The 24922-nt window shown below is 34.9% G+C and overlaps 7 protein-coding genes and 3 long non-coding RNA genes across 15 annotated transcripts; 7 read left to right on the forward strand and 3 right to left on the reverse strand.

Annotated features, from left to right (window-relative positions):
* Position 1: 1 nt before the first annotated feature.
* Positions 2-1601, reverse strand: NF-YC4 (nuclear factor Y, subunit C4). Of its 2 annotated transcripts, NM_125742.6 has the most exons (2): positions 738-1601; positions 2-442 (listed from the first exon to the last, which is right to left on the reverse strand). In NM_125742.6, exons 1-2 carry the CDS (start codon positions 1484-1486, stop codon positions 439-441), a joined length of 753 nt encoding a protein of 250 aa, NP_201152.1. In that variant the 5' UTR covers positions 1487-1601; the 3' UTR covers positions 2-438. The 2 variants fall into 2 exon arrangements, with proteins under 2 accessions (NP_201152.1, NP_001032130.1); NM_001037053.2 differs by having other exon boundaries at positions 420-1519.
* Positions 1235-3037, forward strand: AT5G63480 (mediator of RNA polymerase II transcription subunit; the record flags this gene model as incomplete). Of its 2 annotated transcripts, NM_001345593.1 has the most annotated exons (4): positions 1235-1573; positions 1728-2096; positions 2351-2443; positions 2777-2875. In NM_001345593.1, the coding sequence occupies exons 2-4, from the start codon at positions 1752-1754 to the stop codon at positions 2873-2875; spliced, it is 537 nt and encodes a 178-aa protein (NP_001332538.1). In that variant the 5' UTR covers positions 1235-1573; positions 1728-1751. The 2 variants fall into 2 exon arrangements, with proteins under 2 accessions (NP_001332538.1, NP_568973.1); NM_125743.4 differs by lacking the exon at positions 1235-1573 and having other exon boundaries at positions 1651-2096; positions 2777-3037.
* On the reverse strand, positions 2996-6868 carry AT5G63490 (CBS / octicosapeptide/Phox/Bemp1 (PB1) domains-containing protein; the record flags this gene model as incomplete). Of its 2 annotated transcripts, none has more annotated exons than NM_125744.3 (15): positions 6539-6868; positions 6236-6377; positions 5904-6075; positions 5664-5796; positions 5395-5565; positions 5237-5315; positions 5022-5135; positions 4622-4688; positions 4389-4494; positions 4240-4298; positions 4022-4131; positions 3802-3917; positions 3635-3720; positions 3447-3536; positions 2996-3309 (listed from the first exon to the last, which is right to left on the reverse strand). In NM_125744.3, exons 2-15 carry the CDS (start codon positions 6370-6372, stop codon positions 3118-3120), a joined length of 1632 nt encoding a protein of 543 aa, NP_201154.1. In that variant the 5' UTR covers positions 6373-6377; positions 6539-6868. The 2 variants fall into 2 exon arrangements, with proteins under 2 accessions (NP_201154.1, NP_001331166.1); NM_001345594.1 differs by having other exon boundaries at positions 3118-3309; positions 6236-6374; positions 6539-6813.
* AT5G09160 lies at positions 4957-5158 on the forward strand. Its single transcript, NR_143179.1, has one exon. It is a non-coding gene; the product is annotated as an other RNA (long non-coding RNA).
* AT5G09165 lies at positions 6678-6919 on the forward strand. Its single transcript, NR_143180.1, has one exon. It is a non-coding gene; the product is annotated as an other RNA (long non-coding RNA).
* Positions 6920-7771: 852 nt separating this feature from the next.
* On the forward strand, positions 7772-8282 carry AT5G63500 (transmembrane protein, putative (DUF 3339)). Its single transcript, NM_125745.3, has one exon. It carries the CDS (start codon positions 7862-7864, stop codon positions 8069-8071), a length of 210 nt encoding a protein of 69 aa, NP_201155.1. The 5' UTR covers positions 7772-7861; the 3' UTR covers positions 8072-8282.
* Positions 8283-8368: 86 nt separating this feature from the next.
* GAMMA CAL1 (gamma carbonic anhydrase like 1) lies at positions 8369-10273 on the forward strand. 2 transcript variants are annotated; one of them, NM_001203679.1, is made up of 3 exons: positions 8369-8837; positions 9368-9448; positions 9638-10273. In NM_001203679.1, exons 1-3 carry the CDS (start codon positions 8456-8458, stop codon positions 10012-10014), a joined length of 840 nt encoding a protein of 279 aa, NP_001190608.1. In that variant the 5' UTR covers positions 8369-8455; the 3' UTR covers positions 10015-10273. The 2 variants fall into 2 exon arrangements, with proteins under 2 accessions (NP_001190608.1, NP_201156.1); NM_125746.4 differs by lacking the exon at positions 9368-9448 and having other exon boundaries at positions 8386-8837; positions 9638-10268.
* A 78-nt stretch (positions 10274-10351) lies between these two features.
* AT5G63520 (F-box/LRR protein) lies at positions 10352-13657 on the reverse strand. The gene is made up of 10 exons (NM_125747.4): positions 13265-13657; positions 13000-13104; positions 12814-12906; positions 12603-12725; positions 12294-12398; positions 12151-12190; positions 11751-11906; positions 11380-11567; positions 11185-11306; positions 10352-11098 (listed from the first exon to the last, which is right to left on the reverse strand). Exons 1-10 carry the CDS (start codon positions 13523-13525, stop codon positions 10702-10704), a joined length of 1590 nt encoding a protein of 529 aa, NP_201157.4. The 5' UTR covers positions 13526-13657; the 3' UTR covers positions 10352-10701.
* A 3634-nt stretch (positions 13658-17291) lies between these two features.
* Positions 17292-20236, forward strand: FP3 (farnesylated protein 3). 2 transcript variants are annotated; one of them, NM_125748.3, is made up of 5 exons: positions 17292-17689; positions 17789-18074; positions 18563-18765; positions 19161-19251; positions 19538-20236. In NM_125748.3, the coding sequence occupies exons 1-5, from the start codon at positions 17681-17683 to the stop codon at positions 20014-20016; spliced, it is 1068 nt and encodes a 355-aa protein (NP_568974.1). In that variant the 5' UTR covers positions 17292-17680; the 3' UTR covers positions 20017-20236. The 2 variants fall into 2 exon arrangements, with proteins under 2 accessions (NP_568974.1, NP_001078790.1); NM_001085321.2 differs by having other exon boundaries at positions 17668-18074; positions 19538-20219.
* A 1082-nt stretch (positions 20237-21318) lies between these two features.
* On the forward strand, positions 21319-21698 carry AT5G09170. The gene has a single exon (NR_143181.1). It is a non-coding gene; the product is annotated as an other RNA (long non-coding RNA).
* Positions 21699-24922: the final 3224 nt, after the last annotated feature.

Consider the following 24922-nt stretch of genomic DNA (forward strand, 5'->3'; position numbering starts at 1 on the left):
GCCTTAATATAATTTATATATACATGTTAAAACGTGGTCTATTCAAAGCTAATATATAGGCCTTATCAGGCCTTAAGATGATTAAGTAAGAAGTTATTATAAGAGACAGAGAACTCAAAGCTACTACAAGCCATGAAATACAAACTCAATATGCCATACATAAGCTCTGATCATTACTAGATTAGGAGCAAGAATCAACAAAAATACAAAGCATAGATTAGAATCTGCACATTTAGATTAATATATAGTTAAGCAAGTCTGCAGTTTTGCTGCAATAACTTATAAGTTAACAGGAAAAATGAAAAAGAGCTTTTTTGTTTTGTTTTGTTTGATCTCTCTCTCTCTCTCGAGTAAGTCATTCGAATCATAGACATATAAGAATCAGACACTTGCAGGGTCGAAATGATGATTAAATCTCTAAGCTTCTGGTTCCATAGCTCAACTGCACAACATTGTACAAATAATCAAAGGTGTGAGTCAAATCAAATAATGGATATCAAAATTGTGTATTTTACAAAGTTTTGTTTATGAATCTAAAGAAATGAGCCAGATGATACTGTAAATTGAGCTTCTTTGATATTATCAATTTTTAGCTTATTTGATGAGAATCAATGAAGATGACACAGAGCAGCAAATTCCTCTAAGACTAATCAAAGCAAGCTCATGAAGAATCTCAATAACCATAGATAATCAATTGCAACAAGCTACATTGCTGAATATTACTAGAATTCACTTACCCTTGGCTATCGAGATTACCATGGCCGCTACTTCCTCCACTTCCATAAGACACATCATCACCACCACCAGCTGAATTCTGCCAAACGCTTTGCCATGCCTGAGAAGGAGGCTGAGCATAAACACCGCTAGGATCCATCGCCGGTCTTCCAATCATCATCCCTCCAGGAACCGCCGGTTGTCCCATCGGTGGATAATAATAAGGAACACCGCTCGCGGCGGGAGCAACCATACCTCCTCCACCAAGAGCCGATGCTGCATCTTCCTCTTCCTTGATCTCTTCCCTAGGAACAATATCAACAAGGAAATCGAAGATATCGGTTCTAGTAATCGCAGCAGCGATATCGTTTTTCTGAAGCGTACGACGTTTGTTCTCTTCAGCGTGAAGCCAAGATCTAATCGTAAGTTCGAGAATGAAAAGCTCACAAGCTTTCGCGAAGAGAATCGGTGCTTCGGCGGAGATCATACGCACATCTTCATCAGCTTTCATGATTTTTTTGATACGAGCTAGAGGGAGCTGATGGTTTTTGAAATCGTTTACCTGTTCGATCTCTTGTCTCTGGTATGTCCAGAACATTTGAAGCTGTTGCTGTTGTTGCTGGAGGAGGTGGTGGTATGTCGCTCCTCCTCCGGTGACTATTGATGCAGATCCAGATGGTGGAGGAGGGATTACGGTTGTGACGGCGGAGCCAGGTGGATAGACGGAGGTTGGTGGTGGTTGCTGGTTGTTGTTGTTGTTGTTATTGTCCATTGGATCTTTGCCTTGTGATTGGATCAAAAGATCAAACTAACGTTTTAGATAGTTTTTGTCATATGGATTGGAGTAATAGTGGATAAGGTAGACAGCGATGTAGCTGATTTCTTTCTATTTTTATTTATCTATAAAAACTATATTATTGATATATATATTATATAGTTTGATTAAAACGACATCGTATTAATAGTTTAGTCAACCGACGCCGTGATAAAGTGTGTTCACGGTGATGCTGCAGAAACAGGTCTCGACGACGACGACGATGACGACACAGGAGCTAGCGATGGAAGGAGAGAAGCAATTGGAAGAAACTATTGAAGCGGCGTTTCAGATAATTTCAGCCATGAATGATGAGCTTTGTAATCCGTCTTTGTGGTCTACTTCAGCTACCCCGAGTTCCGCCGCGACGACGACGGGTTCTAATGGTTCGGCTCTCGTTTCCGCCGATGCGGCTGCGATTGATGGAACATCGCATCATTCGGAATCTGCTGGTGGTGGCGGGGGCGGAGGAAGTGGAAATAGTGTTTTGGATGAGGCGAGTCTTCGGTATAAGAACTCAGTGACTTCGCTTCGTGCTGTTCTTGCTGCGATTCCAAATTCGCAGAAGGTATTGAACATAATGTGATGTTACTAACTATTTCGAGAAGTGTTTTGTTCTGAGTTGTTTCTGGACTGAGGAAATTTTGAATTCCTAGGGTGTTTTGAGATCTTAGATTAGGAAATCTTCGAATCGATAGAGAGTTTAGATGAAGGATCTAATGCTTGTTGAGTGTCTTGTTCTTCACTTGTAGTGAACTTGCTTAATTTTAAATGAGAGCTTTTTTGAGGTTTCATAAATTTGAATTTGTTCATCTATTACAGGCAAAAGCATCTGAAATGCAAAATGGTTTAGGATCTCCTGAAAGTGAAGACGAGATCGAAAAATTGGAGGAGCAAGCCTTAAGTCTCAGAATGGTAAAGCTTTCTGCAATTTCTACATCTCTTTGTTTTCAATCTGATGTTACTACATTGATACACTATTCAGTCTCGAATTCTCTGTACATTTCAACTCACATAGCATTGAATTTGATTCATATTTTCTTGTATAAAGTGTTCTTTCCCACTGTCTAGTGTAAGTGTTTGTATCATTATAGCTTAAGCGGTTCTAGAACCATGGAAATGTTGATAATTTTTTGAATACATTTCAGCCATCTGGTCATTTTGATTTCTATGTTAATAACCTTATGGGAAGTGATTATATTGTTCTTCTCTGTTGGCATTAATAAACGGAAGCTTTTGTTCATGCAGGAGATTGCAAAGAAGAATGTTCATGTTAAAGAACTTATAGATAAACTTCGGGAACTTATAGCAGATATCTCTACATGGCAAAGCCCTTGTTCTGTTTGAGTTTTATTTTTTTGACAATAGTGAGATCAGTTTAGACAAAGATTCTAAGCCTTGTTCTTGAATTACTCCATGTATTAGTTTTAGATATTTGTTATTTTGATATCATGAAGCCAAAAAAATAATCAAAAATGACTTTTGTATATAAAAATATTTCAGACAAAACCTTCAAACCCTGTGTCTGTTTTTCTTTTTTGTTTGTATTGATCTGTTAAAGAAACACTTCTTGTAGTGTTTCTGAGGAATCAATGACCGAATTTTCTGAGAAAAGCCATAAAACCAAGACCAGCTACTAATGCTGCACCAGCCGCAACTCCACTATAAGCAGCAGCCCAAGCGTCTGTCTCTACATACTCCATTGATTCTGCTGATCCTGATGCTCTTCTCCTTCTTCTTCCTTTGCCTTCTCTTGAATCATCCAAATGTAATCTCAGACTCTGCAATTTATAATGATCAAATCAATTCAGAAAGCAAAAGGGGTTTATGGGCAATCTCATGAAGGTTTCATCTTCGACTTTGGTTCTTGTTGCTTATCAACCAAAAGTTTAAAGCAGGAGGAAATCGTTCTTTTTACCTTCCAGCCAATTGATTTTGCATGCTCTATGGCTGCTTGAAGGTCACTATCTGAAGCCAACAACACTTTATCGTGGTCTTCATCTTCATACTGCACATTATAACCATCATTTTAACAATTCAGGGGGTGACAAGAGAAGAATTAGATAATGATTGCATCATAGTCTTTATGTAAAAGAAAATATTTACCAAAATTTGGGGGAAGTTATCTGGATCGATATCATCCCCTACCCTCTGAATGATCGCGGTTATCACCTCTGTCAAACTCCGAGTGTCTGCAAAAAGAACCAATTCAGTTAAGTAAAAGCAAGACTACAACTATTTACTTGATGAATAAAAATCAAAATTATTTTTACCGCTTATGAATCTGTGTTTCCTGTGCTTTTTGTCTTCAATTTTGAAAGAAAATGTATTTGCAAAAGGGAAAGATTTTCCTGTCTCAGCTTCGGAAGCAACCTTCATGGAGCTCTCACTGAAACAAATTGTTCCCCATGTTGTCAACAAAGTCAGCAAAACCAAAGCTTTCTTTGAAAAGAAACTCGATAAATAGTGGAACAAGTAAGACTAGCTAATAACCTTCTCGAGTCCTCATCGTCCTCATTAGGAGACAATGCCATAGCTGAATCCCAAAACTTTTGCATCATTGTGTTTGTCGCCTCATTACCTATTCCCGCAGTAGTTCCAGCCTGAACACATCAAAATAACTACAAGATTGAAACATGTATCTAGAAAAAAGAGAACAGTGGATGTTCTAAACGAAAAAATTTACAGACGGTTCAAGAGATGGGAGTTACTGTGGCAACAGCAGCGTGAGTGACATGGATTACATCGACAACAGCAACTACATCTCCTTCTGCAATCAGAAACCCATTTATGGTTTACATGCGTTTGCCTTTTTAGTTTTTGTAAGACTTTACAATTGAAAAGGTTTCAGAATTCTCACCTTTGTCAGTAACGGGAAGGTGTAAGAATTTTCCCTCGTGCATGATGTGTAGAGCTTCAACAATTGGTGTGTCAACTATCGTAGATTCTGGATTCTGAGTCATAACCTATGCATTAATGAATACGAACAAATGGTTAAATTCAGGAAAAAGGAGCAACTATCACTAAGCTGGAAATAAGAGTCTAAGATGGTTGAATAATACAAGACCCTGGAGACTAATCTTTTAATCTTACCGTTTCCACTAGAGTCTCAGATGGAGGAAGATTTTCAGCCACAACCCGCATCAGTATATCCTTGGAACTAGATAAATGAAAAAACAGAACTCTTGAAAGTTAGTGATAATATATTCAAAAAGAAAGACAGAAGAGTTTAGCCAACGCATAATCTATCTAATAAGTTCGTTAGAACAAATTTCATTTGGTAAATGTGGTTCTCTAGAACAAATTGACCTGTTCTAGTTCATGTAAGGGTCTTTGCAGAAGTAAATAGTCCTATCAGTAAACTAATATTATAGTATCAGAATGAAATTTAGGAGAAACACTTTAGCCGATTAATGAGGATGGATGTAAGGCTTTCAGGATCTATAGGGTAAAGAAGACAAAACTTCAAAGGCTTTCAGAAGGGAGAACTCACGTAAATATCCCTCGAAGCTTGTCCTCGATTATCACGACTGCACAGCTTGATTGGAATTCAACCATCTTCTTTGCTACAGTCAACACTGTGTCAGTTGGTGAGACTTTCAAAACCCTGAACAAACAGCGGTGTTAAGTTAAAACAACAAAAGAGACAGGAAACACTCAATCAAGATTGTAAAAAGAATTTCATTAGAAAAATAAGAGATTACCTACTTTGTATCATCTGGTATAATTGTTGATAAAGAAGGTCTAAACATCCGGTCTCGTAGCGTTTCAATAAAAGTGTTGGGAACTACATGAAAAAATCAACATTTTGGACATTCAAAATAAGAAGCAAACAACAAATGAGATTGCAGCAGTTCCTCGCCTACCTGAAGTGTTTGTCCCCCAACTTTTTTCAACACCTTCAACAGCAGCAGCTATTGCCTTACCTTTCTCAGCAGCCCTCTCCATACGAGCAATTGCATCATACAAACACTTTGCTATATCTAATAAAGCAATAACTTCGCCATTTTCAACAACCGGCAAATGTCTGAATTTTCCTGCAGTAGGTAAGGTTAAGATATAGCCTCATTAAGGATCTAGACACAGCAATCAGATAAACATCAAGTTTCTCTAGCTTAAAAACAATGAGACAAACCTTGGACCATCTTTTGGAGAGCTTCAACAGCAAGTGTTTCTGAGAGAACAAACATTGGGTTCTTCGTCATAACCTTAGATACAGGTGTTTCCTCGACATTAAGTTCCTGTGAAATCACTCTTGTAGCTATGTCCTGAAAATCCAAAAAAGACACACATACACACAGATCAATGAAGTCTCCATTTCCTTCTTCCAATCTGTTTCTAACTTTTTAACTACACTTAGCGAATAGTGGCATACCTTATCAGTAAGAATACCACAAAGCATTTCATTAGAGTCAGTCAACAACAAGGCATCAACTCGTCGTGAAGCCATCCTTTTACAAGCTTCATATATAGTTGTTGTTGCTGGTACTGTAAGTGCTTTCGATAGCCTTAACCGTTTCACAGTCCGCTCGCCTCCTGTTAAACCCCTGCTCCATATACAGATGAGAGAAAAAAGTTAAAACCAAATCACAATAGCTTCAATGGAAAAGAAATAAGGTAAACCTGAGGAGCTAGATGTTCTCTATGAATTGAATACGAGCATAAACTAGGGTTTATATATAAGATTGAGACCCAGCTGAGACTTACAAAGGAGAACGAGAAACAGTAAGAGATCTCCGGCCAGTATCGAGACCTCGTTCGGCCATATCCATGGATTTCTTCTTTCCGTGCAATGACGCAGTCGTAACGGATAAGCTCCGTCTTGGCCCGCCTTGGCTAGCCATATCTACTGTATGATATAGAAAAAATCAAACCCTTGTAATCGTCAACGCTTACGAAATGATTACCAAAATTCGAATAAGGAAAGTTTTTCTGGAATCGAAACTAAACAAAACGCCAAAAAACAAACACTAATAAGAATCAGAAAACTCGTGAAATCAAAGCTATTACCAGGCGGATTCGTCGGGTCAACAAATGGATTCTGGGATTGAAAAAACTGAGCTACACCAAGTTGGGATTAGTTCCGTTTCGTAGATGCTCTCTTCTCTCCTTTCTCAAAATGTTCGTGAGACAGATAACGGCAAGAGAGAAAACGACGATTTGTGAGACGAGAAAGATTACAGAGATTCTCCCGGGAAAGTGACGGGAAAATGTAAGAAAATTAGAAAGCAAGAAATATTCTGTGATTTTTCTCTCTGAAAAACACGTTTTATTTTGCGATTTTCACCCAATCGGATTCTTTGATTTCGATGCTCTGTCGAATTGGACGATCGCTACCTTTTTTTTTTTTGGTCTTTGCTTTTTTTTTTGGGGGGGCAATATATTGATTTCTTATATCTGGTTATTGACACTTATATCCTCAATATTTGAGAACTATGACAAGTGGATCAAAGATTTGTTTCTCATTTGGCAAAGGGTTTTATCGTCATTAGCTATTTATGGTCATTATTACACACGAGTTGATACTTTTTCTGGATTTTATTTTTTATATGTTGATTATTGGATTTGCCTTTTACTCTTTCTTCTTAGCATTTGGATTTTTTTTTTTCCTTTTTTTTGGACAAATTGGATTTCGTCTAAGACAGAAAATTCAAACTGATTTTTTCTTAAAACAGGTTAATTTAATTAGGATATTAAAAGTTCTGTGTTCTATCTGGATAAAAACGTGTAGACTAAAAACAAAATGAAAATAAAATATCCATTCTGTCTCATTTTCAGTTTCTTACAATGTATTTAAGGATTTGTTCCATCCATGGTTGTGAAATCTGTGTGAACCAAAAAAAAAAAAAAAAACAGAAATTTTAATATTCAAACTTTATATTAATTGTTGAATATTTCAATGTTAAAAACAGTGAAATGAATCAATGTCACAACAGTTTTGACCAAAAGGAAAAAGAATTGGTGTCACAACAATTTTGACCAAAAAAAGAAAAGAATTGAGGTCACACTCACAACAATAGTCAATAACCAAAGCTACTTTAGCTTCATGGATATGGACCAAACATAAGTTATGAATTATAATACTGGGCCGAAAACTCAAAGCCCATATGTATAAGATTCACGTTGTTCGAAATCTTTTCCCACTAAACAATAATTTTATAATTAAACCTAAAGTATGTCCACGTGGATACCATCAATTGGTTCACCACAGCATTAGCTTTCACATCACACGAGAAGCTTCGTCTCTAACTAAAACCAAAAATACTCCAGCTCCTTCACCACTCTCTATTTCTCTCTCCAAATTCATTTCTTCTCTCTTTAAGACAAGAAGTTATGGCGGATTGGGGCCCAGTGTTGATCGCCGTGATCCTCTTCGTAGTTCTATCGCCGGGGCTTCTTTTCCAGATTCCGGCGGGAGGTCGAGTTGTCGAATTCGGTAATATGCAGACGAGTGGCGCTTCGATTCTCGTTCACGCCATCATTTTCTTTGGTCTCATCACTATCTTTACCATCGCCATAAACGTCCACATCTATTCCGGTTAACTGTTTAGCCAGACAAACCGGTGCTGCTTGGTTTTATTTCAATTTGATTGTAAGGTCTGGATTTGTTTTGTTTGTAACATTTTCGGATTTGTGAATATAATCAAAATTTCACCAAATGATACAACATCCAGTTTTGTTTTTGAATCTGGTATCAATCTGTAGAGTTTGTTTGGGATCTGGTTTAATTTGGTTTTCAAATGCTACTTGACACCTAATGTACATCCACCTAATAAGTGAAACGACGACGTTTTACTATTATTGGGCCTGTGGTCCGTTAAAAAGCCCAATATGCTGTATCTCGTTTAATTTCAGGTGAATCTTTCGACGACCACTCTCTCTCTTTTCCTCTTTGCAAATCCTTGAAGAAATCCAAAATCCATAGCAATGGCGACTTCGATAGCTCGATTGTCTCGGAGAGGAGTCACTTCTAACCTGATCCGTCGTTGCTTCGCTGCGGAAGCGGCGTTGGCGAGGAAGACAGAGTTACCTAAACCGCAATTCACGGTGTCGCCGTCGACGGATCGTGTGAAATGGGACTACAGAGGCCAACGACAGATCATTCCTTTGGGACAGTGGCTTCCGAAGGTAGCCGTTGATGCTTACGTGGCACCCAACGTTGTGCTGGCTGGTCAGGTCACAGTCTGGGACGGCTCGTCTGTTTGGAACGGTGCCGTTTTGCGCGGCGATCTCAACAAAATCACTGTTGGATTCTGCTCGAATGTACAGGAACGGTGTGTTGTTCATGCCGCCTGGTCTTCCCCAACAGGTTATTGCTTCCTTCCTTCCATTTTCAAAAAAAATTGTGTTCTGATTATCCAATTTTTTGTATGGAATCAAGACAATGTTGATTGGGATTTAGGGGTTTTCATTGTCCATTTTCAGTTATGAAAAGCTTATTGAAGAGTCGAGAACTTATATGGACAATTAAGTAAATTGGTTCTGCATAATAGTGTTCTCTCGAGTACAGATTTTCTTGCTTGAAGAATCGTCCAGTGAACTGTGGCTGTGGCTATTGTTCTTACTCTTTTGAGCATAATGAGTTTTAACTTCGCCGATTATGTGTGTGGAAACGTGTTGTTCTTTAGGTGATTAGCATTACAGGAATCAAGAAACTAACTGAAGATTGAGCTTAATATTGAGAGTTGAATAGATTAGCGTAGTACCACACACGATCATCTTGTGTAGTAGTAGGAAGTTTCTTAGCAGAAATTTGGGAACAATGTCTCGATAAAAGGATTTTGGTTTTTTTAATGACTTATGCAAGGATTTGGTTTTCTGGTCACTCGTGACTGGAAGTGGGATGCAATGGTGATAAAGCTGTATCACATGGATGTGAACTTGTTTTTGCTCCAAGGTTTAGACAAGGGAAGTTTTCAAGTAAAAACATTTGAAGAGTGACCATTCTGGTTTGATAGGGTCTGCTGAATTTTATTTGACCCGGAACAGTATCTATTCAACTTGTCACATTGATGAAACTATTTGTTTATCTTTCAAGGCTAAATTTATATCTTGGTTCTTTTTTTACATCACAAATTTGATTCTGGGGTATCTATTTTAAAATTTCAGGATTACCAGCAGCGACAATAATCGACAGGTATGTGACAGTAGGTGCCTACAGTCTTCTGAGATCATGTACCATCGAACCAGAGTGCATCATCGGTCAACACTCAATACTAATGGAAGGCTCACTGGTTGAGACCCGGTCAATCTTGGAAGCGGGTTCAGTTGTGCCGCCAGGAAGAAGGATCCCATCAGGTGAACTATGGGGAGGCAATCCAGCAAGATTCATTAGAACCCTAACCAACGAAGAAACCCTAGAGATCCCAAAACTCGCTGTAGCCATCAACCACTTAAGCGGAGATTACTTCTCTGAGTTCCTACCTTACTCAACTGTCTACTTAGAGGTAGAGAAGTTCAAGAAGTCCCTTGGGATCGCCGTTTAGAAGCTTCATCTTTTTCGTGATTCACTTTCATGTGTTTATCTATCATATGAGGTCTTTCTCTCTGCATATTGCAATAAGTAGCTGATGAACATCAAAACAAGTCCGGCTCTCTTTTTTGGTTCTAAAACGTTTGTCATTTCGTTTTTTGGGTTCTTTGTAAAATTCCATTTAAAACTGATTTTGGCTGAATATTGTCTGAATGATAATGGCGACGACTTCTGGTTTTGTTGTTGTGAGCAATTAAACAAAACAAATAACTAAACTAAATGGTTTTTCGTTATTTGGGATCACTAAAAGGAACATTGTGTAGAAGAATTAATTATACAGGACTTGTGACGTTTTATTTGACAGAATGAAGAACGTAGGTCAAACTAAAATTATGTAATGGAATTTACTCAATATGGGTTACATTTTGAAAATCTTTAAAATTCTTCCGTTGCTTGTAGGTTATAAACATATAACTCATGTCTAATTAATTCGTAAATCAACACCCTTTTGTTCTCACTCTATAAATTCAAAGTTCCTGCACATAACCAAATCATCAAAGTGAAAAGAAGCAAGAAAAATAAGAAAGAGATAAGATTAATAAGAGATGGAAAGCAAAGCAAGAGTTATTGCCTCCTTAGTCCTAGTTGTAGTTAACTTATCATTCTCTTAATAAGCATAAAACAAACAGACACCTTAATATTAAGATGTATACGAGACAATAAGATATACCGAACTATAAACGTGAAGAAATCTTTGGATGCTCACTTCTTTCTTTTCCTCTCCCTCCTCCAAGATTAAGCTGCGTCCGATTTCACCATCGCAGAATATACCGCCAAACGGTAACTCCGGGAAGTTCTCTAAAAACGGTGAGCTGTCTGCGTTTGGACAACCAAAGAAGGAATCACCGCGACAGCTACCGACGAAAGCAAAACCTCCAACGACTTCCGGTTTATTCGGCTTAGACTTGAGATTTCTAAGTTGAGCAGAAACATCATTTAGTGCTGCTTCAGCCACTTTGAGATCAGGGAGGTATACTTGGAATTGGTCGCCGGTTTTGATTCCGGCACCATCAACTAAAAGATCCTGATCGTCAGATCTGAGTAAGCAAACCAAAAAAAAAAAAACTTAGATGGGTCAAAAGGGACAGATTCATGTTATGATACTTGTTGATCCGATCGTTACCCATTCACTTGATGAAATACAAGGGAGGACATGATTTTTGGCTTCTCCTCCAAACCAATTGAGTATTTTCTACGTTTTATTACTCCGAGGTATGAATCATTCTCCCAGATATAGTTTTCTAGCTGCAAATTTCAAGTCAGTTAAGTAACCAAACTGATTTCAGGATTAGATAAAAGATTGGCTTCAGATGCTTACAATATTATCTATGTCATCTAGAATTTGATCGCCATCAAGAACCTCTGCTTCTCCTCTTCTTTTGGCAGTCAGAAGCGTCGAAGGACAACTAGGGCCGAGGCTAACATTGACATTAGCCGCCTTGTACCTCAGATCAACCGATGACATTCCATTTGATATTGCAGTGTCAAACTGAATTCTTTCAGCCTCTGCTTCATTTAGTTCAACAAGTTGAGTAAAATGAAAAGAAGAGATTTTAATCGGAAACACATAACCAGCACAACATGAAAGAACGATGCTGAAATATTTAACCTAGCATAGTAAAGATAAAGTGTGTCTCTCGATGTACTGTAGTTTTTTAAGAAACTAATATTAAAACCACGGAAACTTACGAGCAGGTCTGTGTCTATCTCTTGCAAATATTAAGCCAGCGAGAACTCTGATATCATCTTTCTGCAACTGAACATTTCTTGGTTCATTACCACGTTTATGTAAAAACTCGCCAATTTGACCACCCACAATAACAGTCTCAGCAGGCATGGCATAATCTGCAATGCAAACAAGCTTCATTAACAAGTTTTCAGGCACCGTAATTTCTATATATTACCAAAATGGTAGTTATGTTTTTCAGATTCTAGCCAGAGCAAAATAAGTGAAAATAAGAGGTAGGCAACCTAGACAACCAACCAACAAAATAAAAATGTTTCAAGAAATATTTGTTTTGTCTTAATAGATTTTTTCACTTGTCACGAAGTAACATTGAAAAGATGTACCATAAGGCAGTACTCATACCCAGTTTGTGAAGAACAGGTTCTGTGGCATGAGTATCCTCCTACAAATTCACCAATGAAGCATGAATAGACAAGAAAATAGTCATAAAACTGAATATAGTCCAAAAGTAAAACAGAAAAGGAAGCCAGAGAAGTAGAGTTCACCGCAAAGAGTATAAGACATGCTGGTGCAGCAGCATGACCTGAAACCATGGACATATAATTTCTAATATCCATCACAAATTTGTCTTCCATTTCTGCTCCAGATTCCTGCAAAAAAAAATAGTAACAAGCTGTTCACTTAAATTGTCTTCTATTATGACCTCATTTCTTTAAATGTTGTAAGCAAATGAATCAAATTCACTGGAAACAAAAACAATCTAGCCAGTGGACAAGCTTATGAAAGAAAATCACCATCGAACCAACCAACTAGATAGTTTTATAATTCAGAACATTGATGTAGTGAATTATTACCCCTTTAGCCTGAATTACAGGAATAATGTCGACTTTCATTCCTGGTAAGTAGCCAATCGTCAACAGTATAGCAAAATTTGCAACATCGAACAATTCATCATCACTTGTGGAATGCAGTCTGACCTGTAAACGTAATATAACACGAACATAAGCTAAAAAAACTTAGAGAAACAAAAATCCACAATACTTAACGATAAGAAAACAATAAAACCTCTCCAGCCTTGTCATTGCATGCTTCCTTTCCTAAGATTCCAGTAACAACAGATACAATGATAGGAACCCTTGATCCCACTCTTTCTGTTATCTACATCATGTGCATTACAATGAGTGTAAGGAACTTAAAAATAGACTCTTTAGAAATAATAACAAACAGATGAAATAGAAAGAAGAACCAAACCAGTGTCAAAGTTTCTTCCATGTTCCCACATGTAATGTTTGCGATCACAAACTGTGGTCGAATTGGCTCAGACAAAACCTTATCAAGTACTTCTTCTCCAGCTCTCTGTTTACCAAATTCAAAAGTTTCATTCTTTAGGAAGAACACATACTAGACATTACAATTGGCCAAGCCTTGTGAAGAGCTCTAAGAACTAGCATGAAGAGAAGTTTTGAGTTTTTTTTTCGATCTGGAAAATCAAAATTCAACTAAACAGGAAACTTACAAGTTGATCAGGATTACGAGAGAAAGCAGATATCATTTTGGGGCGAGAGAGAATTCGATTGCAGACGCTGCTCCAGAATCGGTTAACACATGAAGCGAAAGCAAACGATTTTGCCGGCAATCTCAAGAGAATGTTGTGGAGAAGGTCTTCGTTCATGGCGGCGATTGGAACCATATCAGCCATATCTGTCTTCATCTTCTTTGAGTTCTCGCTCTTTCCCTTTGTCGTCATCTCCTTCTTTGTCAGAGACACTTCCGCCATGAGAGTTACAAATTTTCTTATTTTTCTCTTCGGCGAATTTATTTGGGCCTTTTGTTTGTTAAAAAAATAAAAGTTACATTGGGCTTTATCAAAAGAATAGGCCCATTATCTTAAACCGCGTCTCTCTTAAAATGCCCAGATTGATTTTTTTTTCATACATTCCGGTCCTTTAATCGGTTATCTATTTGTCTGTACTGTTCGTAAACTATGAATTTGTAGTTGAAAATTATTCGGACATCATTGACAAAAGAAAAGAAAAGAAGAAACCCACAAAATTTGAGATAAGAAATCTTATCTTTAATATGTCACACTGTACTTGTTTTGGATATAGACACAAAGTATCTTCTTCTTTTTGTTTATCATCTTTAATTTTATTTTATTTTCCTGAAAAAACGAAGAATCTTTTTCCAATCTCAACATTTTGTTACATTAATGTATTATTGAGTTTTTCAAAAAGAGAGCTACGGAAAAGGCGACCAGCGACCGCCCTCGTTAGTACATGTTGGATGGTAGTATTTCATCGTATTATTCAACTTCATATCCGGTGACCTATGTTATGCCGTAAAAAAAAGATCACGTGTAAAAATATATGGTATTTAAAAATCTATAGTTTATGCCGCGTCACTTTCACCATGTAATAATTTACAAATCTATGACTAGAAGATTAGTTAACATTTTAAGTTTGGTTATAGAACTCAAACATACATTCTTTGTTATTATTGTGATTTGTGAGAGATGGGGTCTAGTATGCAATTAGTAAACCACTTATGTATATCTTGACTGTTGCTGATTGATTATACGCCTATTCCATTGGAGATTTTTCTTCTCCTTAATTGCTAGAATATACTTGTATATATACAGAGAGAGAGAGGAGTTTGGAAGAAAAAAAAAGACTGTTTTTGATTTTTGATCACAACGCGAAAGACAGTAGCATATACCAAAGCTTTTTTTCATAAGTTTTAACTTTCAATTTTTAGACATGTAGTACGGTTGAGGGATCGTAATAAGAACCTAAAACGTAATCGATATTCGAGGCCAATACGTTCCTTTATCGGATTAGAAATATAACTCGAGGAGATTATACCAAAACACATGCATGTATCATGTGTGAGCAAATTATCGTTTATCCAATGTATCAGGAGATTATATATCTTTCTTTTTTTTCGCGTAAAAGAAACGTTTTCTATGATCATCTATTTTGTAAATTGAACATATAATTCATTAAAAATCACCATGTGATTGTACAGTTTTCAAAACCGTGAAACCAAATTTTATTTTTATTTCTGGAATTTTTTCATATATTTAGTAAAAAATAAAACGCACAAAACAAATATAGTAATTTTAATTCATGAGTCTTCAAAAGCAATCTAATTGTGGTGCGGTGGTACGAATATTTTCTTACAACAAAATCCACTTTTGTTTCTGGCAAAAGGGTACTTATGTAATTATAGCGCTATTGAAACAAAAACATCTGTTAGATTAGACTGTTTATTAACGCCAACAACTTACTCCGTTAACAACGAGGTGGGCACAAAGCAAGAATGACGTGTAAGGAGGTAAAAAACAAAAGCCAACAAAAACGGCCGTTACGTCATTATTACTGATGACGTGTCAGCGTCAGCTATTGGATTCGTTTGTCTCTCTGCCAGAAAAAAGCATTTAATTTTTACCAGATCCATCATTTATATCACTGCCATTAAAAGGAGACAAAAGATATGAACATTGTAACAGATTGTGTATATTTTATTTATTTCATCAAACAGGATATTAATTTTGTTGAGTATATATATACCGGTTCTAGTCATACCAATTTAACCATATAAATTGGAAATTAATTTCACCTATCAACTAGAAATTTTAAAGTTTCTTCCAATGTGGGTAGAAGTAACATGGTAAAATGCATAATAACTAAATTAAAACATGGTGAAGACAGAAAAAAAAAAAAATAACTAAATGAACTTCGATTTTACTAGTATTTACCAAAAATAATTAAAGTTTTCACGGATGTGTTCAGTTTTGACTATTGTATCAGCTTTAATCACGAATGTGTTTGGGGTTTGACTATTTAATCAGCTTTAAGTATCATCATTTGACCTTTTCACTGTTTTACTGCTACCAATAAGATTTTAGCAATTTGTACCATATGAGAGAATCATATGAGCACTTACTTTTTTATTCTTTTCTTTTTTGGTTTAAATATTAGTACTCACTTACAACAGTTTCTAATTTTTTTAGCTATTGATAAATTTCCATAATTGGATTAGCAATTGTTATTCTCTTTATAATTTCATGTGTTTTAGTAATATGGAGTATTATGTGATATGTGAGGGAAAAAAATCAAAAGAGGGAGAGGAAAAGAAAAGAAAAGATAGATACTCTTTTAATACAAATGTAAGTCGAGAGAAAGAGAAGAATCCAAGTCGGCAGTTCCATGTGTAAGCCTCGGGAACACAAATATTTGTCCCACAGTGCGATCCCAAAGTTCATGCCCCACACGTGTGAAGTCCTACTTGGCGCCACGTCAGTATTTAATGCATGGGAAAATTGAGGTGGTAACTGATGATGTTAATATCCTCTCGATTATTGCTTGAAGATGTCTCACTCGATAGTGAAACTTGTTGATGTAATATCACAGTTTTTTATCTTACCAGTTACGACTAGCCAGTGTTTCGCTCACTTGTTTTGGAGATGACCAAATTTTTAGAATAAAACTTACAACAAACTCGCTTTTCTTAGACTAGACTCAATTATATATCTTATAGTTTATCCAAAAATGAGTTTATACATGCTGTCAATTGTAATTAATGGTCATATTGACTAAAACGAAAATACGTTTGATTAACTTTTCAAGATAACCAATCAACTATCGTCACTTACTTTCATGTAACGGAATTTACCTAACGTCATTTGATTTCTCATCGTTTTCAACCAATAACACAACCTGGTCCAGCTAATAAACTCATTTGTTTTTTTTTGTTGTAACTTTTTCTCTTTAGAAACTCATCGGTCTATACTCTTGATCTAAGTGGTATTGTTATTCTAGGCAAGAAATCAATTATATTGAACAAACATCTTATCACGCACAATCCGGTCGCGATGAAAGAAGTTTCTACTTCTAGTTGAGGCCGTCCTAAATCAATTCGAATACGTATTTTAGATCAATATTTGGAATGCAAAAAAAAAAATGACGGAGGGAGTATAAAGAACCCATATTTAATTTGTAGACTAGTCTATATATCTTCCTCATATCTTAGTGATTTGCTATGAATCTTTCAATTGTAAGACCAAATGTGTTCAAAATAGTGTTTAATCTGTATAGTATATGTATACATTAGAAAGAAATATACGTACATGTATATATATATATATGCATTAAAAGATGTGCTTTATGAATTAAGGTAAAATATGTGAAATTATGTCAACATTATTCTTCCCTTTTAGGGTGTATTTTAAAACAGAAGCTCATTGGTACTTTAGGTTTAGCATAGGCTATAGGTTTTAGTTGTTATCGAGAATGCCGTGTTTACTTCATCATGAACATCTCATGTTAACAACATGCATTTTAAGTTCTTCAAAAAAAAAAAAAAAAAAAACATATGCATTTTAAGTCTTTGTAAAGAGATGTAACATTGTTTATGTTATCTTTAATCAATTAAATACGAAGTTATAATTTACATATGAAAGGTAAAAATAAAGAAAGGTAAAAATAGTAATCAATAAAATAGAGTTATTTTGATCAATTATGCTGAAATTTCATGAAATATGTGAGAAATACATCTATTGGACAATCCACTAACTGTCAATCTCGAGAATTAGAATCGTGCTTTGACAGTTTTAACTATATATAGAGAAACACAAATGGCGTGAGTTTTAGGTTTATATTTTGACTGATACATTACTAAACAAAAATATTAAATTAAGTACTAAAATAATAAATGAGTGAAGTAATATTAGATTCACGTATAAGTCATGTCTAAAAGGGAATAAAACAAAATAATTTACATTTCTTTTCAGATCTTGAGGTCCACAGTTCCACCTTCGTACCAACACCCAAGTGGTTCTTTAGAGAGAGAGAGATTTATAAGCTTCTCTTTGGGCATTACAATTTTTTTTGTGAACATAGAAACACTCAAAACTTCAAACCAAAAAAAATAAATGGGAGAGGTTCAAGAAAATCCTAAACTCTTATATCAGCTTTTCAAATCTCCATGAATAATATTAACAAATTTGTTCTGATCTATTTTATTTTATTTTTGGTATCAGGAAGAGAAGAAACCAGAAGCAGCAGAGGAAAAGAAAATGGAAGAGAAGAAACCAGAAGAGAAAAAAGAAGGAGAAGACAAGAAAGTGGATGCTGAGAAAAAAGGAGAAGATTCTGACAAGAAGCCTCAAGAAGGAGAATCTAACAAAGATTCCAAAGAAGATTCTGCTCCGGCGGCGCCTGAGGCTCCAGCACCGCCTCCTCCGCCGCAAGAGGTTGTTCTTAAGGTTTACATGCACTGTGAAGGATGTGCTAGAAAAGTCCGCCGTTGTCTCAAAGGCTTCGAAGGTATGTATTAAAAACAGATATGTGTAGAGAAAAAAAAAAGAATTAATTGATTTATATAATTTTGCAATTCCACACAAATCTTTTGGTTTACATTTTTAAAAATATAAAAAATTCAGTTTTCCATAGAATAGTTTCGGAAACAATTTTTTAAAGATGATTAATTATATTGTGGCTTTATTTTAAAAATATACAATAAACACAATTATCTTGTATTCTTTCCAGCATCCTATGTCAATTGCTGTAACTGGATATATCTTGTTTCTGTCAACTATAGTTTTTTTGGTTAATCTCGTATCTAAGTATAGTTAATATTCGTCATATAATTTGTGTGTAGGGCCACATAAAGTTTTGGTTATGCTTTAGTATTATAGCTTTTGTTTTTTAAAAACACTCAAACTAGAAATTCTGTTTTTGGGTAAAAATGGTAAAGCTAATGGTTTATAAAAAAAATATATAACTTTGGAATTTTGGTTGAATTAATCAATTAGGAGTGGAAGATGTGATGACTGATTGTAAAACGGGGAAAGTGGTGGTGAAAGGTGAGAAAGCTGATCCATTGAAAGTATTAGCTAGAGTTCAGAGGAAGACCCACCGTCAAGTTCAGCTTCTGTCTCCGATTCCTCCTCCGCCTCCGCCGCCGGAGAAGAAAGCAGAGGAGGATAAACCCATTGTGGAAGAGAAGAAAGTGGAGGTAACTTTGTTTTTAGTGGTCTAAAAGCTTTCACCTTCTTTATTGGTAAAAAATAAAATCATATTTTTAATTTGTTGTGTTTACTGAATTTGACATTACAACCAAAAAAGAAAAGAAAAAGGAGTTTTTTTTCGTTGCTTTTTAGGATATTGGTATGAATATTCATTTTATTCTCTATTATTCTATTTAGGGTACGAGTCATTAATTAAATTACTTATTATTTAATTAAAAAGAGAATATTCTCTTTGCAGTGATTTCACATGGGGTGTATTGGTAGGATTTGGTTATATCTTATTTGATGGTTTTATGAACGTAGAACTTCTTATATTTGTGTATGTGGAAATTTGTGTTAAAGTTATGATTTTATTAATTTTGCGGCGAAAATTTTGGAACAGCCTCCGGTGGTTGTGACGGTGGTTCTTAAGGTTCACATGCACTGTGAAGCTTGTGCGACAGAGATCAAGAAACGGATCATGAGAATGAAAGGTTAGTTTTCACCAAACTTTAGATTATCTTTCGTTAGTAGTTGCATCAAATTTGGTCCATACAATTTCAAATCAGGATCATATTGCTTCGACTTTAAAATACACGCACACGTGTTATTTATTTATTTTATACACAAATTACATTATTTATTGACAGCATATGTAATGTTTATATGATTTTGTTCCAATTATATGTAGTGGGGTCAGTGTGTATTCGGTCCTTCACTTTGATAGTATACTAACTGAAATTTTCTTACTCATTGTTGTTTGACATAAATAATTTGTAGGAGTGGAATCTGCTGAATCCGACTTAAAGAGTTCTCAAGTGACGGTGAAAGGAGTTTTTGAACCACAAAAGCTTGTAGAATACGTTTATAAGCGAACCGGAAAACATGCTGCGATCATGAAAATCGACCCACCGCCTCCACCACCACCTGAGGAGGCGGCTGCGGCAGCGGAAGGAGAGAAGAAGGAAGAAGAAAAGGGAGAAGGAGAATCCAAAGGCGAAGAAGGGAAGGATGATAAGGCGAAGACGGACGAAGAAAAGAAAGAAGGGGATGGTGGTAAAGGGGAAGGCGAAGCAGCGGATAATGGCGGTGGGGAGGAAGAAGGCAAAGTTGTGGAGGTGAGAAAGATAGAGAATCCTTATTACTACTACTATTACCAACCACCGCGTGTGGCGATTCCGCCTATGGAAATGCCGCCACACGCTTATCCGCCTCAATTGTTCAGCGACGAGAATCCAAATGCATGTACTGTAATGTAACAAAGAAAAACGCAAATGCTATAAAGGGTATAATGGGGAATATTTTGAACAATTTTGATGAAGTGGGTACATGGCATTTGCTGTCTCTCATAGCATGTGGTTTCTTTCTAATGTGTTTGTGCAGCTCTTTTCTTTTAACTGTAATTTACATTTTAAAAAACTCGCAACACGAGTTATTTTTAATGGCTATATATAAACAATAAAATAATAAATTTACTCTTACTTATCTTGTAGAATACATAGTAAATAAATAAATCTTCATAAATAGCTAGAAAATCAAATATTTGGGAGAAGGAAGAGTATGGTTTGTTTTTTTCATGCACTAATTTTTTTAAGTTTCTTATACATATATATTTATATCTGGTCAATATCAACAAAATTAAAAGTCATTGTTGAGTGTTAATTACTAAAGAGTTAGTTAAGTTACTCGTGTACTTGAGTTCTAAGTCACCATTTACATGCAGTGTTTGTTTGGCACACTAAATGCATTATTACCCTTTACCAAACTTGTTCAATATACAGATTTGGACCATCATTTGGTAATATCAAATCAATAACATTGTTACACTCCAATGATATTAACTCAATAGCTATGTACATAGGTTACTGATTAGTTGGAAACTTGTGGAGAAACAGTAATGTTTATATTTATAGTTGTTAAAAATAAACATGTGGAGTATAACCTACCAGTATAAACCTTTTACACTCTAAAACTCCCAAGATAAATGAAAAACGTTGTTTAGGTGAATTATCTATGAAATTATTACTAGTTAGGTGAAACACTATTTTCTTGCCGCTAAAAAAAGGCTGGTCCATTTATTGTGAGAATAAAGTTAATGAAAATGCTGCCTTATCTTAAAACATGCCATTGGTGTTTGTCAATTGTGTTATGATTAGTAGTTTAGTACTATTTTTTTTTCTTTTTTGTTGGATCAAAAGTATATGATTATTCTCTCTGGATTAATTTTATGTCCATCATGTGTTGTTAGAAACTAAATGGTGGCACGTAGTATCAATCAAATCATGAAAAACAAATTAATTAAGAATCCTATGTTTTCATTTTTCTCATTTTGATGTTTCAGACACTATTAAAAACCCACATTAACATTACAAACTACTAAACTACAAACCTAAGTAAACAAATCACAAAATAAAGTTTTTGAACACAAAACCTAATAAATACTGTTTTGGCATACCACTATCTAGTAGGTCTGATTTATAATTTAAAAAAAATAAAAATGAAATTCCTCTGACAATAGTTCTTAAAAAAAACACACACAAGATCTAAAGGTTCTCAATTCGCCGCGCGTTAAGGACACGTGCAAAGAGCTGGTGACGTCTTGGCATCGTAAGCGCGAGAAGAAAGAACATTCTATTCCAGCGAACGTAAGTAGACCCCAGAACTCACACTCGCTCAGGGAAGCGCGTGGAGGGTGGAGTAACAGAGAGAGAGAGCCGTGATGTGACGGTGTTAATAACACGTGGATCCCACGTGATGGGTCCGTGCCATCTCTGAGGACGTACAGTTTTTTTTTTCTTTTTTTTTGGGTTATGAATGAATGAGAGAGCCCACGTGACCCGCCACCACTTCCTCTATTCCTGTGCTTTCGTACTCAACTTTTGTCGCTTCTTTTTTTGGACTCACCGTTTTTTTTAATAATTACTCGATTCCTCTTCGAAACAAACAAATTTTTAAAGAAAAAATAGTACGTTACTCTCTCTTTTTTAAAAAAAATATTTTTTCAATACAATAAAAGTACATTACTCTTTACTTTTTTCTTTACTAGAGAAACGTAATATTACTCTGTTTTTTTTTTTTTTTTAATAACTAGGAAAAAGAAAAGAATATCCCGTTTTTTTAACTCTCTTGGAACAAACTAAATATGAAAACAAGGAATACAGTAGAAAGTTATTATTCAATAAATGAAGACAACAAATAAAAAGAGAGAAGTTAATATCCAATGTCGGTAGCTCATTTATACGATCAAGTTGAAATCTGGCGGTTACTAAGATCAAAACTATTAGCCAGAGTAAAAAAGTAGTCATCAACCAAAACATTTGGTTAAGACATGAAGTACTCAAAATTAATCAATCGTTATTTGATCGCAATGGTAAAATCATGGCGTGTACTCTACTAATTTATATTAATGAGATTGTCATATCATTGAATGAGTTTAATCTTGCATAACGTATGTTATCTGACTTATAATGATCGCAATTGTATTTTTGTTTGAAAAGATCTTTAAGTTGGTGCAATTATAGACTGTATAGTTTAGTTTCAGATTTGTAGCTAAAAATTATATGTTCCAGTTATCTTGTGAGTTTATTAAAATTACACCATACACAAATTTTACTTGTTAATATTTTATTAACAGTCTTCTTTTCATACAAAGAGAAAAAGAGAGAAAAAAGTAAAAGAGTGGATGAGTTATGGTATTTATTAATTTGTTGGTCCATTTTCTTCTTCTTTCTGTTAACCTTTGGGACCATGCCTACAACAATGTCGAAATCATGTTGACACGTAGAGACGCATACATATACGTTTCAAATAACGTCTTGTTTGCATGTACGTATACGTATAAACGTAGAGATAACTAATAGTTTTATGTATACGTAACCGACGCAATTGTAGTTGCATACTTGCATATAACAAACAAATTAATGGCCACCAGGCATGCTTCGGTTGATTTCTTTGAGAACACTTGTTGCATCAACGAGATAATGTCTTTAATAAAATCGATATTCAAAAAAGAATCAGTAATCGCTATATTCCCTAGCATTCTTAACAGTGTCTATCATTCAAAATCTTACTCTTTAAATGTTAGTAGTTTAGTCGATTCGAAAAATATGTGTATCATTTGGAAAAAAAGTAACAAATCCGTTTTGACCGCTAATCCAAATATATCTACTGACAAAAAGTTACAATTTTTTCTGTTGTAGAAAAAGAATGATAATAACAACGTTGTTATCATATTGAGACACTTGACCGGTTATCATTAAACTAGTTTAGGTTTGATTGCGACCGAACCGTATTTGAATCGACCATTTAACCCGATCACTAAAAGTGTTGGGACCATCACTATCTTTTTGATACATTTACCGGAATTTCATAAAACTCTAAAACTAGTTTATACATCGATCCCCATTACCAATAATTTGTTTCAATTATTTTCCGACTTTTAATTTTGGCGCCAACTGCCAAGCAAATAATATATTCTCCTCTCATTGTCAACTTATACGTATAATTCTTATCATTATTTCTTCAAATTTATCCCATTCTATTTGGACTACGACTCTGGTATTATTTAATTTGTTCGCATTACATTCTCTATATTTTGAGAATAAATATTTATATATAACGAGCCATTCACGCATCAAAAGATCTGCACGACTGAACCATACTGAAGATTTTAATCCAAAATCTATAATGTTTTAGATTACAAGGTTTTGACCTTAGATGATAAACTTGATGGATGCATATATAGAACAACTTAGATAGTTAGATTAGATAAAAAAAGCCAACCTTTAGATCTTGACATTTAGCCGTCTCACATTTTCGAGATAAGATCAGAAAATGAAAAGTATAAAGACGTACGTAATCCTATAAAGCATTATTATTATTTTCCTTTGTATTATCTGGCTTTTAATTATGTTTGCAAACTACAAATGAATTTTGATTAATACAATAGATTTTAACATGCAAATGTAAACACAAAAAAAAAGAAGCCGAAAGGCTAACGTACACACAGAAAAAGTATGTAGGCCCATAATATAGAAAACTATAGAAGATGATGTTATACCACAATTTGTTTGTTAAAGTCTACTCAGTTAACGAGTTCAATATGTGAATACTAATAAACGCAGCAGTGCACAATAATGCAGAAATGTAGGTCTTGTGACAGAAGAAAACAAATCATATAAATTTATCTGTCGAAAATGATAACATGATTTCGATTTTTATCAAGAATTTTGTTGAGATTTAGACATGAGCCAAAATCTTTAGAACAATCATTAATATAATACTTTTGAAATAAAGAAAGTAAACTTTTTCTAACAAAAGAAATTTTGATAAGAAAGTTCTTTAAATCCCATCACTTAGTGGGTGTAAAGGCAAAGAAGCATAGATAGATCATATGGATGGCTGAAGATGACCTAGTAGTGTGTGCTACGATGTAGCATTACACATAGAGGGCAAATTTCTTTATTCTTTTTACTCGTTTCAACTTTCAAAGTATTTATTTTATGTCTAATGGCCCAAATGGTCCATATTTAAATGGCCTCTTTATCTCGATGTAACCTGACTTCGGAAGAAACTAGTGTACAACAATTAGTTAGGCATCATCAAACGTTTGGAGTAGATTAGTCGAAGAATAACATGCTTTTTCTTGTTATTCTTTTTAATATTTATTTCATTAAAAATCATAAATATGGCATTTAGGCAAGAAAAATCTTTGGACATATTCATTTACCGATTTGATTAATCGGGACCCCATATGATTTTGCCTACTATATATAGGACCAATATCTAAAATCTGAAACGTTAATTTTTAGAACAGAAGAAAAACGAATGGATGACTTTGTTGTATTTTTGTGTCAAAAAAAAAAAAAAAAAGGCTTTACTGTATTTTAAAAGGAAACTACCGAAAGAACATTACACTGTATTTTTTCCTAACCAAACAAGACTCGAGTTAAAAATTCGATCGGCCAGGAAAAAAAAAGAAAAAGACTCGACAACACTCAAATCAAACAAAACTTTTCAATTCCCGACCCTTGTATTTTTCGACAATCGTTGAATATGCGTCATCAAATCAAATTGAAAAAGATGTATAAAACCGGAAATCTATCGGCACTAAATAAAAACCGGAAATACTTTTACAAACTTTTTAATTATATATATCAATTATTT

Source organism: Arabidopsis thaliana, chromosome 5 (assembly GCF_000001735.4).
Source record: "Arabidopsis thaliana chromosome 5, partial sequence".
NCBI lineage: Eukaryota > Viridiplantae > Streptophyta > Magnoliopsida > Brassicales > Brassicaceae > Arabidopsis > Arabidopsis thaliana.